The sequence below is a fragment of the Mirounga leonina genome, unplaced genomic scaffold, assembly GCF_011800145.1.
Source record: "Mirounga leonina isolate KUSES-001 unplaced genomic scaffold, KU_Mleo_1.0 Mir_169, whole genome shotgun sequence".
NCBI classification, from domain to species: Eukaryota; Metazoa; Chordata; class Mammalia; order Carnivora; family Phocidae; genus Mirounga; species Mirounga leonina.
The window spans coordinates 2183469-2202621 of NW_023270431.1; the positions used below are offsets into that span (position 1 = coordinate 2183469).

Genomic DNA, 19153 nt, shown 5'->3' on the forward strand with positions numbered 1-19153 from the left:
TGAAACAAAAATATACTTAGGTCACTGCCTGAACCTAAACCAGGCTTCTAGGGAATTACCCAACCTCAGAGTCCTCGGTGTTATTTTGAAAATACCAGTCTTAAAATTCCTAAAAATATAATTGCTCTTAATACCTAGAAACAGCAGCATATTAACCAGAATCTTAAGTGTATCTCTTTAATTCTATTATAGAACATAAACAATTTTTAAGCTAGTCAAGAGGCATGATATACAGCCTCTTGACTGTATATCAACAGCACACAACATGTCATTTAATATTCATGAAATGATTAGTGAAATTTGAACTCTTAGAACTGGGCCTCAGGGAGGATCGGCTCAGAGGTATGAGGGAAGACTGAGAAATAGAGTCAGCTGGTTTTGACCTAGAGAAGCTGCTCATTAAGAATATGGCACCACTGGGCGCCTGGGTGGCTCAGTTGGTTAAGCGACTGCCTTCGGCTCAGGTCATGATCCTGGAGTCTCTGGATCGAGTCCCGCATCGGGCTCCCTGCTTGGCAGGGAGTCTGCTTCTCCCTCTGACCCTCCCCCCTGTCATGTGCTCTCTCTCATTCTCTCTCTCACAAATAAATAAATAAAATCTTTAAAAAAAAAAAGAATATGGCACCACTGCTTTTCAACCCAGGGGTTTAATAAATGGAAATCTAGGTTGATATTCTTAATATGCCTGTTTTAATAGAACTGGAATTTTAGACGCTCCCCGAGTCTCCCTTTGGTAAATCCCTAATTAACAAGAAAGCTTGAACTTTTTGCTTTTACTTCCTGGGTATCTTGGTTTTGACATTATAATAAAAATGTTAAATCCTTTAGCTGGATGAGAAAAGTCTTTCTAAGCCATATTAGCTCTATTCCAGGCCTATTAAATAGAGACTCTGGATGCTTCATTTGAAGGTACCATTGATCCATTAGATCATCACTGAAATAGCAGTTATCAGTAGATGGCACTGCGGTTTGTGGCAGAAGAGACATCCAGTTAAGGCAGGCTTCTGTTTCACTGATTTTCATATTAATCAGGGCTTGACAACATAGTAATGTGTTTAGAAAGTAACAATATGTGTAATCACTGAATTCTGAAGTCACATTCTTATTTATATTTATATTAATTTCATCCATACTCTGTCTTTTAGTATATGCATCCGTGCTTTAAGTAGGATGAGTAGTGCATAAAGTCTAGTTTATTTCATCTTATAACAGAGTTTACTTAGAAGTATAAAATTGGCTACCCTGAGTATTCTCTTCATTTTTTTAACAGTAAGATGCCCACATCCCAAGTTTTATCTCAGATATTTTCCTCTCTCCATCCAGAGAATGTGTTATAGATTTTTATTTTCATATAAACTAAAAAAAAAAAAAAATCTTTATTTTGAATCCTTATGGCCGTAATGGTAACTGCAGGCATTTCAAAGTGTGAGATTTAGGAATCAACCTCATAAAGGATAGCAAGATACAGAACATGAGTTACCAAAGAATTACCGTTTAAAAAAAAAAAAAACTTTACCCATGTAGATATGAAGTCATATCCTGACCAAAGTAGGAAGTGGCAGGTCACTGGGCTCAAACTTATCTGCTACACATCATAGACGGCACAGTGCTGACAGCCTTCAGTTGTTTCTGTACAAAAGAAAGTGCACTCGCTTGGAGTAGTCTGAATTCAAAATGCTGAAGAGAAAACCATCCAATGCTTCAGAGAAGGAGAAACATCAAAAACCAAAGGTAAGGTAATTTCATAGACAAACAAAACAAAACCATTTAGTAGAATAAACACACACACACACACACATTGTTCTTCTCTTGTCAGTCATAAATCAATTCAACCATAGGCTGAATGCCTCAGGGCAAGCATGAACGTTGAAATGCCAACTAGGTGCTAAATAATACTTGACAATTACTGTCTCTGTAATTTTCCCTTATAGTGTATATTTGATCATTTACCTTTGTAACTGAAGTTTGAGCTTAGATCCAACTTCATGGAAATCAATGTGGTAGTCTCCAAAAGGTTGATATTATGAAATACTCTTGAACATTTTTAATGACTATAAAGTTGTCAATGTTTATTTAACTGAATGCATTTTATCCCTCACGTATTCAGCTCTCATAATACTTTTAATTATGAGAAGATTGTAAAAGAGAGATGTTTTGGCTAAATATTTGCTTTTTTCCATTTTTTTGTATTAAAATATGATAGCTTGTTGAAAAGATTATTTTTCCTACTCTTGCTTGAACTAACACTCTACTAAGAGAGAGGATTGGGTTATATTTTAAGAAGCATCAAAACCCCATATATTGATAGATTTGTCAAACTGGTTCTATTTGGAATGTTATGCTATTTTTGTCTTGACAATAATTGTCACTTTTAAAAAAAAAGTACAGCATGAGATAACAAAGTTTAGATTCTATTGTAGAGCTCTAAATTAGTTTCATTAATAACATGAAAGAAACTATGAAATACTGGGTTCAAAGGTCTTCCCCAATACTTATACATTTCTTGAGTTCCCTAGATAAATAACATTTTTAATCTATTTGTGAATAAACTATAGCTGAGGTCAGATGTATTTTTAGAGGACTGACATATTATCTATTATTGGTTTTTATTTGCTTGGCACTCGTTTTGAGAGAAAAGAGTTGGGAATTGATTGTGAACTTCTAAATTGATGTGGCATTGAACAATGGTCAATATTTTGTAAATCTTTGCAAGTTACTATACAACCTGTCTGAAGAAAACTAAAAAATAAATGATTCCCAATCTTTAAAAACTAAGTCAAGCATCTTTGTTAAAAATAACAACTGGATAATGTATCATGATTTCTGTCTTTTTCCCTAATATAATAAAAACTCACAGCAGTGTTTCCCAAAGAGAAAAAAAAATTTCTAAAAACATCACTTTTATACTTAAGATTAATTTTATATAGAATTTACTCAATTAAATGTAACTAATATTGAGTTGACAATAGTAGGTTTTAGGAAGACCATAAAAGTTAATATGAAACAGAGGTTTTCTCCTTCAAGTACTTAAAATCTCAAGTGAAATTATCTCACAAGAACTGCATTATGTAGTTAACTGTCATTTTTATGTCATTGAACTATTTTCAAAATAATACTTTAGTCTGTCATCATCATTTGCCTTAATTGCAGGAACCGTTGAAATATAAGTGGAGTATTGTTCATCATATTGACTTCTTTGTTCCTTTAAATAAAAATATATTTGATAACATCTATCTGGGAATAAAATACATCACAGAGAATAATCACATTGGAAACATTAACTTTTGTTGTGAATGGAGTTCCATTTTCTTTAGATGAGTGATTTCATTCTACATGAATTTGAAGAGATATGTGAGTGTATATGTACAAGTATGTTTTTTGTATATTCCAGGTCCACTAAGGCCTTTCCTTTTATATTGAGGTAATATTTTTCTAATTATTATACTTATGTCTTAGAAACAAATCCTCTTCAATTCACATTTATTTATTTTACTGGGTAATTTTCTTTGTGAATTTTATGGAAAAACAGCAGAATCCCTAAAAGGTGAAAGAGATGATCCCTACAAATAAATGGCTAGTAGAATGAAGAGTGCAAATTCCTTCATCTACTGGAAAGGATCATACGGCCTGTGTCTAGAAAGATAGAATAGAACCAGGGGCGCCTGGGTGGCTCAGTTGGTTAAGCGACTGCCTTCGGCTCAGGTCATGATCCTGGAGTCCCAGGATCGAGTCCCGCATCGGGCTCCCTGCTTGGAGGGGAGTCTGCTTCTCCCTCTGACCCTCCTCCCTCTCATGCTCTCTGTCTCTCATTCTCTCTCTCTCAAATAAATAAATAAAATCTTAAAAAAAAAAAAGAAAGATAGAATAGAACCATCAAGAATTCAGCCTGAAATATGGGGAATAACACAGTCTGTGCTGATTAACTATGGGACCAAACAATAGTTCACATTTCCTGACCCAGAAAGACATACTCCTTGCACTATACTCTTACAGAATGTCTGAGAGAGATTTTCTTGTTTTTTATTGTGAAGGCTACAGTAGGTAAAGAGCAACAGCATTAAAAATGAGGGAACCATTATTGAATCATCTAGTTTGTGTTAACTCCTGTGCGTTATAGTTCAGGTGACCTAGTACCCAATTCAAATGGTGAATGCATATTATACCTAATGTCACCTCAGATAAAAATTATGGAACTGATCATTTGAAAAGGAAATCAATGGAGAAGGACTTTGTTATGAGTATTTTTAAGTAGGTCCTATGATTGTGAGAAAGTTCAAAACATTCACGGATATAAAATGTAGCAACAGATTTTATAGGAGTCTATATACAAAATGATTTATTATTTTCTTACATTCACAAGCCTTACCAATAGACACGTCCACGACTCAAAAAAAATAATTAAAATACAGTTTTACCATCTTTATCATTAATATGTCATCTTTTTCACCCTTTATACCTGTTTCTCCTTTTTTGGTATGGGATCTTTCCTTCAGATAGCTCATAAATCGGACCAATAGTATTCATATTTGTTATAAGGGCTTCATAGTGTAGGTTAAGGGAGTGAGACCCGAGATATTCTATAAGGGAAACTGGGAAGGCCTTGGAGAAGTATTAACAAAAGAAACCCACTATGTATACTGGAATGTAAATAAATTCCAACAAGTTTAATTTGTGTCTCAGAACTCTCTATGGTGTATGTAGGTAAATTCTAAATTACTAAAGAAATTTGATGAATAGTGGCTAAGTACTCTACATTTAGATTAATCACTCAAAAATAGCCTTGCCTAACATACACGCAAGGTTCTATACTTTGCTTTTTGAAGTTTGTTTTTGCCTTCTCATCACTAGTGCCCACTACTGATAGTGATTTTTAAAAATTTTAAGCGTATCTAGGATTCAGATTTGGTAAGATATGATCTCATTACACTATATAAATGCTTAAATTATAGAACATGATTTTCCATGACTTTTTCCAACTGAAATGTTTTATTTTTCTATATTTATTGTGAGCTTCTTGTACACTAATAATTTTTTTTTCAAGATTTTATTTATTTGAGAGAGCGAGCATGAGCAGGGGAGGGGCCGAGGGAGAAGCAGAGCCCAACGCAGGGCTCAATCCCAGGACCCCTGGGATAATGGCCTGAGCCGAAGGCAGACACTTGACCGACTGAGCTACCCAGGCGCCCCTAATATTTAATATTTCTAACAACTCTGTGAATCACTCTTACTTAGCTCATAGATGAGAAGGCATAGAGAAGATTAATTAACTTGAGCAGAAACACAGTCAGATGAAAAATGCAACTGTGAGATGTGAAATACATATGTCAATTTCTAGTATTTCTGTTCTTATTATGCTGCTATTACTAGCATAGGAACTGTAGATATGACTCCTATTTCTGTCTTAATTAACAAATATGTTTTATGGAAACCAGAAAGAACATATGTTTAAGAGCCTCCGTAAGTTGGAAAGGAATTTAGAAGTCCTCCATTCCTGTCTCTGATACAAGAATGCTACCAACAAAATCCCTCCAGGTGTCCACTCAAGCTTCAAAACTTAAAATTGTAAAACAACAACAATTTTTAAACTATTCAAATGTTCAAATTGTCAAAAAAAAAAATCATGACCTAATCCTGAGATTAAGTATAGCCACATATCTCCCTCCTGTCCCTAGCATACCACCTTCAATGTAGTAGGCCCCTAACAAACATGTATAGAGTGAATGGAGTTTCTTGTGTCTACTCTATGTATCCTGATTCAAGTATGGATACCCATTAGCGCAGTGTACTTTCATTTCCCTTGGTACTAAGTCTGTTAATGTGTTCATAAGAAAGTTTGTATGTTTTGTGTATAAATGCAACTGTAATTCATTCTTAAGTTTTATTTTAAGGACTCCAGCACAGCAAATGTTGTACAAGAATCTCCAGAGAGATGGGGTGCCTGGGTGGCTCAGTCATTAAGCGTCTGCCTTTGGCTCGGGTCATGATCCCAGGGTCCTGGGATTGAGCCTCGCATTGGGCTCCCTGCTCCATGGGAAACCTGCTTCTCCCTCTCCCACTCCCCCTGCTTGTGTTCCATCTCCTGCTGTGTCTCTCTCTGTCAAATAAATAAATAAAATCTAAAAGGAAAAAAAAAGAATCTCTGGAGAGGCCCACCTTTACATAACCATAGACCTTTGTTCCAGGTCAGGGAATATGGTAGAAACTTCGAAAACGGAAAAGGAATAGATAAATGAAACTCTGCAACTGTAATTAGAACAACTTGGCCTTTATTCGGCTGGGATTAATGATCTGTGTTAGCAGGATTTTTTTTTTGAGTAAAGGAGATTCAAATACCACTATTATTTTAAAGGGAAACACTGGAATAATGGCAGTTCTGGAAATAGCTTTTTTTTTTTTACATTTTTAAATCTAAAGTACATACTAAATGAGACACCATTAGTGTCACAGATGCTAATTTTCCCTAGCAATGACTGAAGTGGCATTCTTTCCCATTTGCATTCGATCCTAGCAATGATGAGAGGTGATGAGTTGATTATGAGCTGTTTTCAGTGCACTGCCCGCTGTGCAAATTTATGCTCCTAGACAAGGGTGACACATAGTTGGGGCATTAAAGAGCTTTCTTCATTGCTTTTCCTATCAGGACTGCTGAGATACATTTTAACTCTTGTCGAACCAGTTAAGGGAAGAAATGTTCACATGTACAGGTTCTTACTTTAGGCCAGGCACTTACAGAAGGAGCTTATGGCATTGCCTCTCCAGAGTGAAATACTTTCCTCAAGGTATCATAGCTGGGGAAAAAAAAAAAAAAAAATTATTCAAGATTAGAGGGGACAGCTTTTCTTCTTCTAAACCTGTGGATTTCCCCCCGTTACTTCTTTTTGCTTCTTCAACTGGTGTGTAATTTTGGACTTTAATTTAGATAAATTCAGTTGAATGTTCTGGCTTTTCAAAGTGATCCCAGATAAGAGATATGATATATAATGGAGGAAATACTTTTTCCATTTACAAAATGATGGGTGTAAATAAATGTTTATTTTTACTTTTGATTATTACTCCTCTCCATATCCGAAAAAACTCTCCCGGAGGTTCTGTTCATTTATGTATTTAGTTAGTACTATGTCACCTTTGTTTTCCAAGAAAGTTAAATTATGATCCAAAACTAAATAAATTATGATCCAAAACTAAAACAAAACAGGTCAGGAGAAAACAGAGTACAGATCATGTTAAAAGGTATCACGGGGCCACCAAGGTCGAGTTGAACATGGGTCTAAATGCTTGCTGCTCATGTGGTCATACAGACCAGCAGCTCTGTTACAAGTGCTGACTCGCTGGCCTCCCTAGATACCTATCAGTTCTCTGAGAACTTTAAAGTTCAGAAATGTTTACATTGATGGTTCTCAACCTAGGTTGCACATTTGAATCACTGAAGAACCTTAAGAAATACTAATGATTGGATTCCATCTTCAAATATTTTGATTACTTAATATAGAATGTGCCTGAGCATCAAGAGCTTTTAGTTACCCAATCTGGAAACATTTTTTCTATTAATCTTTTCAAAAGATTAGAAAGTGATTGATTAATCCATTTACTCTTCATTCATTCATTCAATACAACAAATATCTCTTGAGTGCTTACTATAGACAATGTAGACCATATGCTGGGAATACAGTGGTGAATAAAACAAAGCTCCCTGCCCTCACAGAATCGACATTTACTGGGGATGACACACAGCAAGCAAGAGAAAAATTTTTTTTTTTTTTGCAAGAGAAATATTTTAAATATATCGTATGTTAAGTAGTGCTAAAAAGGGAAGGAATACAAGACACCAGGAAAGATTTGGTGAGAATGGGACATTTGAAAAAGGTCCAGAAGGAAATGAAAGAGCTGCCCACGAGTTTGACTGATGAAATTATATTCATAGAAGGGAGAGCAAGTCCAAAAGCCTTGAGGCGGGAGTGTCCCTAATGTGTTTGAGAAACAGTGGAACAGAGTGCACAAGGGGAAGAATGTTCCCAAAGAGCAGGATCGCAGAGGGCTTCTAGGTCATTGTAAGGATTTGGGCTAGTATTGAAAAATGTTGAGAAAGGAAGGATCTGGGTTACATTTTAGTGGGCTTATTCTGTCTTTTGGGATTCAAAAATACTGAAAGGACCTAGAGAGAAAATAGGGAGGAGATACCAGTTAGGAGGCTCCTACAGAAACTAGGCAAGACACGATGGTGGCTCACACAAGGGGAGTGGCAGGATGGATGCCGAGATGTTAAGTCTGGGATCTGTTTGTACATATTATATGTACAGGAAACTTCACACCACATGTGTTGAAAAGCTGGTGAACAGAAAGGCCGCCACTGCCCTACATTGTTCTCGTTTCTAATTGGTGCCCACATTCCCAGGAGAAATGCCTATATTTCTGTGTCACACCACCAGAAATTCACCCCAAAATCGATGTCACTTCCCCAGATTTTCTCTTCCTCCAAACTACAATTTCTTGTTGAACTTCTCATGCCTAGTGCACCTCAAATCAGAAGAGATGAACAAATAATTTGCTCATTTCATCATGTTTGCTTGAGTTAAATAATTTTAGCCTTGAAAACTTTTCTCAAAACAAAGCACTAATTCATCTAACCTTCCCATTTTACAGAATATGAATCTATAATCAAGTTGTATTGCAAGCAAGTAGCCAAAAAACAGGGCCAAATGGGTTGGCTAAACTTGGGAAAAAAAAAAAAAATCAAAGAACCACAGTGTCCACACAGCATACAGGAAGTTCAGGAGACAAATGGCTGAGAGGATAACAAAAGTGTAGCCTTCCTTTCTTTGGAAATTTGGATATTATATCCTATGGGAAGAGTATCAAGTCACTACTTTGACTACCAATGCACTGGATTTGTTAAAAATCAATTTAATGAGACACATCTCTTTAATCTTTCCTTGCCTTGCTTTGGAGACAAATTGCTTCATCATCCCTGAAGATTGTGTTTTTTTCTAATGGAATTAACTCCATACTCTACATATCCAAGTTTCCAAATTTAGCATTACCAAACTGATCCATTTCTCTTCCTTTCTAGTGTTAAGGATTTAGGTGAACTTTTAGAAACAAGACATTCATAATTAGCTTCTTAGCAGAGAACAAAAATGTCCTACATTAAGAATTGATTAGTAAGAATAGAAGAGGTTTTTAAGCTGTCTCTAGTGGTAGACGAAGTGATTCTTCTATACATAGAGCCATTTGTCAGCACAGCTGGCCTCTTTTCTCCCCCGCCATGATGAGCTTCGCTGGTAGGAGTTTAACAACATACAATGGGCTGGGTGGCTTAACAAACAGAAATGTATTGTCTCACAGCTCTGGAGGTTGGAAGTCCAAGATCAGGGTGTCTGGGGGCTGGTGTCCTCTGTGGGTCCTGAGGGGAGGATCTGTTTCAGGCCTCTCTCATTGGCTAGGAGATGGCCACCCATTACTCCTCTTCATTTGGTCAGTCCTCTGTCCATGTACACCCCTGATGTCTCTCTCTCTGCGTCCAAAGCTTATCTTCATGGGACACCTGGGTGGCTCAATCAGTAAAGCTCATCTTCTTATAAGGACACCAGTAGGATTGGATTAGGGCCTACCCTAACAGCCCCATTTTAACATAATCACCTCTTTAAAGGCCCCATCTCCAAATATAGTCATATTCCGAGGTACTAGGGATTAGGTCTTGAACATACAAATTTTGGGAAAAATTAAAATGCAGTTCATGACACAGTCCGTGAAGTTCTACTAACTGTGAGGATTTGATTTTCAGCTGCTTCCTTCCTTCCAATTGCCCTAAATCCCTCTTCCACCTCCAGTTGACCAGTCCCCTAATTCGGCCAGCCCCACTGACCTCGCTACAGTTGACTCCCTTTTACCCACACTGTCCAGTCTTTTTCCTTGTTCTTTCCTTCCATCCAAACTTACCTCTGCTACATCCCACTAGGCCTCTATTAAGAATCATTTGAAAATTAATAAAAGTAAAGTGCCTGCTCTGCCCCCTTGGCCAGTGGCTTTCTGGCTACAGATGAAAATCACCTATCTAGCTGGACTGTTAAACCCTCAACAAAGCCTCCACCAATTAGGCCAAGGTAATGTCTTAGAGGGCATCCTGGCAGAGCAGTAGGGAATGTGAACTAAAGTCATATAGACTTGATCTTGAGGTCCTATTTTGGTATTTCCTCACCAGAGGACATTGAACATTTTATAAACCCCTTTTGAGTCTCAGTGTGCTTATCTGAGGAAGGGCTGTATGAGAGCATGCCATGTAGGATTGATGTGAGGATTTAGTTAATTACCATATGGAAATTTTCTAGCACATAGTACATGGTCCATTAAGAATCTCACTCTCCTGTTTTCACAGTGCCTGTTCCACACCTCTATTGTTTCTTATAATACAGTTTATTCCAATATGCCCTCCCAACCAGAGTTACCATCAAGAACAGGGGATGTACCTTATGCATATCTGCATCCCTGGAATTTTTGTTGGGAAACAAGGGGGACTAAACTCAAGTCTGCCTGACTTTCAGACTCCATGTGCTTCCTATTATACTTTGGCTACTGCCAAAAATATTTATCATACAGAACAGTCATGATTTCTCAATGTGTGTAAAATGAGTGTGAAATGACTAATGGATAATATTACTCATCTAAAAAGTACTCTACCCGAGGACATAGTTTACAAATGGGTTGCTGACAAAGATCTGGGCAACACCCACATAAAGCAAAGCAACCATTCTTAGAATCAGAATGTAATGAAACAAAACAATAATCAAACATGGTGATTTAATGTCTGAAGAGTAAAAAAAAAAAAAAAAATAGCAAAACGGCTTGCTTTGCCAGAACCCAAAAAAGAGTTGAAGAGTAGAAATGTGTCAGTGTCTGAAGAACAACATAGATCAACCAAAGCAAATATTCCATTTGGCTCAGCGGACTTGCTCACTGAGTAAGATGAGTAATTCAGGCTATGTAATTTCATGTCTCTAGCCCTGGATACCACCTAGTTACTGTAGCTTTACTATACGTAAGGAAACAAACTTCCAACAATGATCTTCTGTCTCGTATAGTGTTTCCTCCAGGGGAAAAAAATTCTTTGATAAGTCAACCAGAGTATGTATTCTTCTTGACAGTTGAATTTCTCATACCTAACCAATACTTGCCATTGCCATTTTTGGTATCTTATTACATTACTTTATGAGTCAGTCCTTCAGAGATTGTTTATTTCAGAAAGCTTAAAAAATAAAGTTTCTGGACCTGATGAAGTGAGAGCTTGGCATTGGACATGGAGACCTGGCCAAGGAACTGGTTTCCTAGAAAGGATAAGCCTGAGTTACCACCTGGCCCCACCTTTTCTCTATATACATACAATGAACACAACTAAATATAAATAATGAAGTCTCCTTTCTGTGTTTTTAATAATTTAAATAATTTAAATTCCTGAAGTAGATTTAAGGCAGGTTTACCTTGTAGCAAATTCTATTTTATAATACACATAGTGATATGTCTAGGCATTAATCTGGATATTTGGTTTAAATTATTTTCTGAATATTTCACATGGTTACAGCTATGCAACTTTGATTATTTTTTAATTAAGTAAAAGTAACAAAATGAGTAATTAAATATATAAACTTTATAATGCTTATGGGTATATATTCTTTATATTGCTAGTTATTATACAACCAATCATCTTCTAAGTTAGGCCATCTACGTTTCAAGTTACTTTAAGATTAAGAATATCTTACTAAAATTATTTCTCAGTTTTAAAGCAGCCACTACCTATAAAACAAATAATTATAGTAGATTTGTAATTTTAAAGGAAAATTCCTTCCAAGATAAACAGTCTTGTCAGACATTCTAAGTTTAAGAATTATCATCAATGGAATTCATTTCTACCTACTGTTACATTTCAACATCACTATTAACCCCTCAATATAATGAAATATTTATAGAGCCAAATCCAGATTTGCCATAAGGAGAATGTAACTGATCAGAAGGAAGTTACAGAACCCAAACATCTCTTCCAAATATCCTAGCATGAACTTTCAACTATTTTTTTCCAGCCATTCTTTCCTTGTTTGGGATTACATACTGTATATTTGCCCCACATAAACATGTCTGTTCTTACTAAGGAAAAAAACGTTTAAATTCCTAACCAGAGTGGCCGCGGGTGCTGCCTGAGATGGGAATGTTTATAAGCTTTATGATATTAACTGCAGCACTCAACCTCAGGTGGCATAAAGCATGCAAAAAAGAACTTTCTGTCACTTTTATTATTTCTAACAAGGTTCCCCTTGAAGCAGAGGAGTGACCTTGCTCTGCTGAGCTGACGTATGCCACTGGATTAATGGTCGAGCTCTGCTGGAGGGAAGCTCACGGAAACATTACAACTCCAGAAGCTGGGCTGGCGGTGACCATTAATCAGGGGGACCAAAATCATGCATCAAACACACTCATTTAAAAGTAGTAAAAATGACTTAAAAAAAACTTTTTGAGAATTAGCTTATTGTTTGTCATTACTTGTGTTCAAGGAGATCACTGCATGACTAAAATATCCCTTGAGGAGAACTTTAGAAAGGTTATTATGTACCCGGAGGCCATGTGAATGCAGAGGACATTTAAGACTAATGGAAGTGACTGAGTTTTTGTTCCAGAGAATTTGAGGGGAAACGTTTATTCAATGGACTCTCTTTTCCCAGCTTAATTTCCACTCCTTTATTTATTTAAAACTGATTTCAAAACAATGAATATTTGCTTCTTTGTGATGATTTTATTTTTTAAACTGGAGTAACTGGGTTTAGTGGTATAAACATTTGATGGGTAAATATGTTAGGAAATTGTTCAGGGACCTAAAGTTTAGTCAGCATTCAACTAATAAGTATGTTCAAAAGTATCTTGACAGACTTAAAACTACATTCTTGGTATGTGTCAGCTAATGAAGCATTTCCAAGCCTTTTCCTCTGATTATTGAAAAGGGGAAAAAAAAACTAAGTCTAAGTTCATGAAAAGGTAGAATAGAGGAAGAGGCATTTGTTAAGAAAACAAGAATTTTGATACTTAAGATTATGCTCAAAACATGAAGGCCTGTTACGTTTAGTACTTGAAAAATTATTCTTCTCCAAGACACCTGGGTGGCTCCTTTGGTTAAGCATCCAACTCTTGATCTCAGCTCAGGTCTTGATCTCAGGGTTGAGTTCAGGCCCCAATGGGGAGCCTACTTAAAAAAACAAACAAAAACAACAACAATGAAAATTCTTCTCCGGGGGCGCCTGGCTGGCTCAGTCGGTGGAGCAGGAGTTCAAGCCCCACATTGGGCCTGGAGCCTACTTTAAAAAAAAAAGAAAGAGAAAAGAAAATTCTTCTTCTCCTAAATAACTGTTGCCTTCTTTTACCATCATATTCACTATTATCCTCTTTTCTTAGCCATAACCTATCCAGGAGGATTATTTATACAGTTATTTATAAATGTATTATGTATACAGTTTATTTGCAAGATTATTTGTTTTTGAAGCTTAGCTATAGGATGGAAATAGTTGATAATTACGTGTCAACAATTAAAATATTTAATACTTGGTTTAAGTAGGAGAAATCTAATATGCACACAATAGATAGCCAATTTCTAGATTATGGAAGGATAATGCATATTTTTACAACTGGAAATTTGAATCATCTATATTTGGTTGTGGCATTTTTGCTATCCAGTTTTCCATTTAATATACAGTGTGTGGGCCATCACCTTTTTGTTATTTTGTCATCGTTTTAGCAATCACCATCTTTGGGTCTGGAGATTTCTAAAGAATCCCTCAGTTAACAACTATATAATCTCTCAGGGTAAATAATTTTTGAGGCAAATTCAAACTATACTGATTTCAGCTGATTTAAAATTTTCTCATCATTTTAATGTCTCTTTCTTTAGACTGACTATAAATAATAAAGACGTGTATACAAAATGCCTTTAATGTACTAAGTAGTCAGTGCAAATAAGTATTCATAAATGGATGAATATAAATTTCCAAGTTGACATCTATTATACATTATTAAGTTCATTTATTTTGTGAATAAATATAATCTGCTTTAGGAACTGCTTCTGTATTTGTATACCATTCATTTGAATATGGTTCTATTTAGCTCTTAGGGATTGAAGTTATTTGGTTGATGGCACCAATAGAGCGCAAATTCCTCCAGGATAGATTCTTGTCTTATTCATACAGACAGCTTGACCCCAAGCATAAAGTTTAGCCACAGAAGCCACTTAATATATTTATGTCGAATTGCATAATGCAACACCTTATAGTCTTTAATTAGACATCAGCAAATTATCTTCCTTGGCTATAACATGATCGAATTATAATTTGCTTTTGTGTTAACCATGAAATATATGGCTTTTGGACATTTAACTTGAAGAGGAATGTGTGATTTGTCATCTGCTGTGGTATTCCCAAGCCTCACAACTGTAGGATTTTTCTACATAGGTACTCTAGCACTTAAGAACATGAGCAAGAGTGTGTGCTAAACTGGGGAGGCATTGGCGTGTGATCTCATAGGGAAGGTGGGACTGGCTCCTGCCCTTGAAGAATGGACTGGATATGAGTAGGTGGGAAAAAAGAGGAAGGACATTTCTTGGAAAACAAACGAACAGAAACCAAAAAAACAGCATGAGCAACAGCTTAGAAGCATAAGTGAATGTGTCCATTCTGACCAGCAAGAATTGCCAGAAGTTCTGCCAAATCAGACTGACTACCATTACCTGATACCATGGGGAATCATGAAGTGCAGCATGCTGAGTTTGAGCTTTATTTCACTAAGGAAGAGCTACTTAAACTCTCTGAGCCTCCGTTTTCCTCATCTGTAAACTGGAGAAATCAATACCTAGCTCAGAGGGTAATATAATCATAGATAGATCACTTGACATGGAACAAATCCTCAGTAACCATCCTAACAATGCGGAGCAAACTTTACATTTTGAGAGGAACGAAATGATAAGAAGTGGTATTTTTGGAAAATTCGTTCAATGGTGTGATGTTAGATGACTGGAAAGGCAAGAGTTTAGGGACTAAGAAGCTAAATGTTAGCAATTGGCTCAGGAATGAGGCTATAAGCATATATGTGACTAGCAGTGATGAAAATAAATGCCTACAACAGAGATTTCAAGAAAAAATTGAGCAGATGTGGAGGCTGAAAGAATGCATGAGGGGTATCCTGCATTTTGCATATGTGTCCAAACTCCCCAAAGTGAGCAAACACAGATTTCCAAGAGTGCAGGTGGATGGCTCAGAAGGCATAATCAAAGCAGCTGCTCAGGGGCAAGTGGATATAAGCAGTGAGAGCCTTTGGTTGGCACATCTGCCTTCCAGCATGAAAGCAGGCAGAGAAGCCACTGAGGGCTAGAGCAGCTATGAACATGGGTTCCCTGGAGAAATTCTTGAAGATTTCAAGGAAGCAGTGGTATAATGAAGCAATTCCGGGAGGATCAAGAGGGACCATTTAGTAGTCAAAGAGAAAGAAGGAATAGACCACGAGCTATAACAATAGTCTAGGAGTGAGCGGGCCAAGCAGAAGTTTTAAAATCAAGAAGATAAGAAGCTGAGCAGTTCAGAGTAGCCTGATCGTGGTCACATTTTTTGAAGTTTTTCATCTCCTTTTTATTCTGTAGGATTTTGTAGGAATCGGTGATATCAAGTGACTGAACTTTTGCCACATTAGGCTTTTTACCTGAAAACAAGATATTTGAGACATATCAGTATTATTTATTTTAAAACCTCTTTTCAACTAAAATAGAATATCCTAATTTCTATTCAATTCTTAAAACTGCAGCCTGACTTACAATCTATGGATATAATGTAAATCATGACATACAGTAATAAACCATGCAGAGGCGCAACTGAGAATTTTAAATATCCAAGTCTTTTTTACTCACAAAACTTGTTTTGTTACATTAAACAGGCTGATATGAATAACCACTTTTATAGGTTATGGATCATTTTGCATTGATTTTTTTTTTTTTAGATCTAGTTTCTTTTGAGGCAGTTTCAATTTGCACAAAAACATCTCTAGGGGCACATCAACTTCTGAGAGGAAAGCTTTCACGTGGAAATTTTGACACAACTTTCAAACACCAGCGTGGAATCAGAATCTGCACTTCCTTTAGATATTTTGCAGTTGCCAGAAAAGATACTGAACCAGAGAGATCAAGTGAACTAACTTTTGTCCTAAGAGTCCAGCTCTACATTAACAATATTTAGAGCACTACTGTATGTTTGAGCATCGGGTGGCCTTTACTCGGGGTGGAAATGTTGTTGAAGGTTATGTCTCACAGCTCCAGTTGTCTTTTACTCTTCAACCCCGACACACAACCATCCTTCATTGACACCATATGATAGTGTCATTATTTAACACTGAAGCAATCCTAACAGGTTATTTTAAGTGAGTTAAATTTGTTTCACACTCATCAAAAGATCTCAGCACCTGAGTTAAGTTAGAACAATTAAATCCTTGAATGCCTTTGGATAAAGCCTGACTAGCTAATGACATTTAGCATACTATTATTATAGAATATTCATACAAGTGCATGCTGAAACAATTCTGATCTTCAAGAGCATATTACTAACCATCGCTCTATGTGCAGTATTTAGAAGATGTGAGAACTCACTGGCAGAGAGGGTGTAATCTTTAATTTGCCAGTGTATTTCAAAATACTGCGGATGTCTGACTCAGATATGTAAATTTTTTCTTTGAAATAGACTGTGAAACTTTTCCACCAGGGCCTTACCAGTCATGCTGGAGATAAGATTTTACTTGAAGACCCCAAAAGTTGATGGCTGGTTAAGAAATGAAAATAAGGGTCTAGTTGTCTTGGTTTTGGTCAAAAGGTTGATTCACGTTTCCAAAAAGAGATCCTCAGTTGTCCTTCATGTTGATAAATTTAGGCTGGCCGTTGTTCTAAGAATCCGATTCAGTTCCGTTCGTTCAATCAAGAAAACTTTCCAAATTTCCATCCTGCTCAGATAGCAAGTTTCTTTGAAAATAGAAGACAACTGATCGAAACTTTGGAATGGGATGGCAGAGTTGAGCGTACATCAGGGTGGAGAACTGAAAAAAAAAGTTTATTTTTTCAAGTTCTGGTTCCTGTAAATTTCCTCACTGAAAAGGACTAGATCATTTCTAAGAACACTGTCAGCTTTATATCATAACATGACATTCCGTAATAATTAGAATTGTTATACAAAACTAGAGGGAAAAAAATGTAACAAAAAAATGAATCCTCTTACGTTCTTTTATATTATTCATTGCATTGTGTAGGGACACACACAGATGTGTTCAAACACCCCATATGACACTATTCATTCAGCCTTTTTATTGTGGAAGCCAAGTAGACTAAGTGGAAGAAAGTAATCTGTACCGTGTAATTGCAGAGAGTCTTCAAAACGCAATCTAATAACGTGCATCTGTATTAGAAAGTTGGTTGTTCTAAAATAAACTTGGAAAGCAGAACTTTATTTTCTCCTTAAATATGTCTGTACTTCCAAACAACTATGATGTAAGCAGTATTAATGATATTTGGTTCCTTAGAAAGTTGTGTAACCATTAACTTTTTTTTTAAAGACTAGACAGTTTCAGATTCACAGCAAAATTAAGAGGAAAGTAGGTTTCCCATGTACCTCCCGGCCCCTGCACATGATTAACTCTTATTTTTGCTATTATTAGGTACGTTTCTCTCTCTTTTTTTTTTAGCCGAATATTTTACTATGGGAAACTTTAAGCATATGCAATAACAGAATAGTACAATTCACCTCATGTATCCATCACCCAGTTAACCATTAAATAATGGCCAGTCATGTTTCTTCTTTATGCCCACACACTTGCTGCCCCTCACTAGGCTATCCTGAATTACAAGTGAAAAATAACAGTACTTCCTCAGTATCATCAGCTAGTTATTTAAAAAATCCCTCAGTTGTGTTCTGGCTGCTTTTGTTACAATGGTTTCTTTGATCTCTATCTAAACAAGATCCATGGGTTGTTATTTGGTTAGACAACTCTTAGAGGTTATTAATCTACACTTTCCCTCTTTCTACTGATTAGTTGAAGAAACCAGGTTATTTGTGCTGTAGATTTTCTCACTGTCTAGCTTTTTCTGATTGCATCCTTCTGGTGTCATTTAAAATGTTCCTTCGTCCCTGTATTTCCTATAATCTGGTAGTTAGATACAGAAGTCTGGTGTTAATTTTTCTAAGAATACTTCACTGGTGGTGTTAGGTGCTGCTCCTACGAAGCACATATTCTGTCTCTTTGTAATTCTAGTAGTCATCAGGGATCATCGCTGAGATCCTTGATTGCCATCAGGGGTTTATGAAACAGTCACCTTGTCATTTCATCATTCCTAATTGATTAGCTTGAATACACACACACACAGAGAAAGATAACTTTTCCTCATTAACTATCTACTCTGAAATATATTTCATAAAAGAAGAGTACATTAAATGCTAAAGTCTTTTATTTGCCAGTTTTCATAATATAACTGTAATGTTTCCAAAGGCGATCACTGATTTTTTTTTCCTTTTGGTATCATTATGAACTCACGAACTTTTGATATATTAGATGTATTTCAATATTCACTTATTATTTTTATTGATATGAAAATTATCCCATCTTTGGATACAATCTACCCCAGTGAGAACAGTTTCAGTATGGCCCCTGTGTTGTTTTGACATGGGCCTAGTAGTCTTTGAAAGACTACTTGCTTTATGCCATGACCAATACTTATTTTCACTGTCCCTCAACATATGTATTTATGTATACCAATATTATTAATAACAATAGGATTACTGAAAACAGGTTAAAATTTGTCCTTGTTTTTTATTCTCTGGACAGTCAAATTATTGTTCTTAAAAATCACTTAAAGTAATTCCCCTCTCTAAACCACCAGTTCAATATAGAATTAGGTTCATTTGTTTTATTTTTATTTAGAATTTTTAGGGATTGTTTTTATTTTTATTTAGTTCTGTTAAAAATAAGTAAAAGTTACATGATTTTAAAGTGAACTCTACAAAACGAGGTATAGTCAAAGTCTGTTTCCTCTCCTTTTTCACTTTGTTCATTTTGCCCCATTTTCTAAGAAAGAAAACATGTTTTCGCCTGTATTAAAACACAA

The 19153-nt window shown here is 36.1% G+C and overlaps 1 protein-coding gene across 3 annotated transcripts in view; it reads left to right on the plus strand.

The window, feature by feature from the left end:
* Window positions 1-19153, plus strand: part of SAMSN1 (SAM domain, SH3 domain and nuclear localization signals 1) — a 248619-nt gene that overhangs the window by 198324 nt on the left and 31142 nt on the right. The window contains exon 1 of one of the 3 annotated variants that reach the window (XM_035015132.1): window positions 1524-1731. The exons of the other annotated variants lie outside the window; for them this stretch is intronic. Coding sequence (XP_034871023.1) covers window positions 1675-1731 — 57 coding nt within the window. The 5' untranslated portion in view covers window positions 1524-1674. Of the gene's footprint in view, window positions 1-1523; window positions 1732-19153 lie in introns of those variants that run through there. 3 annotated transcript variants of the gene reach the window in all.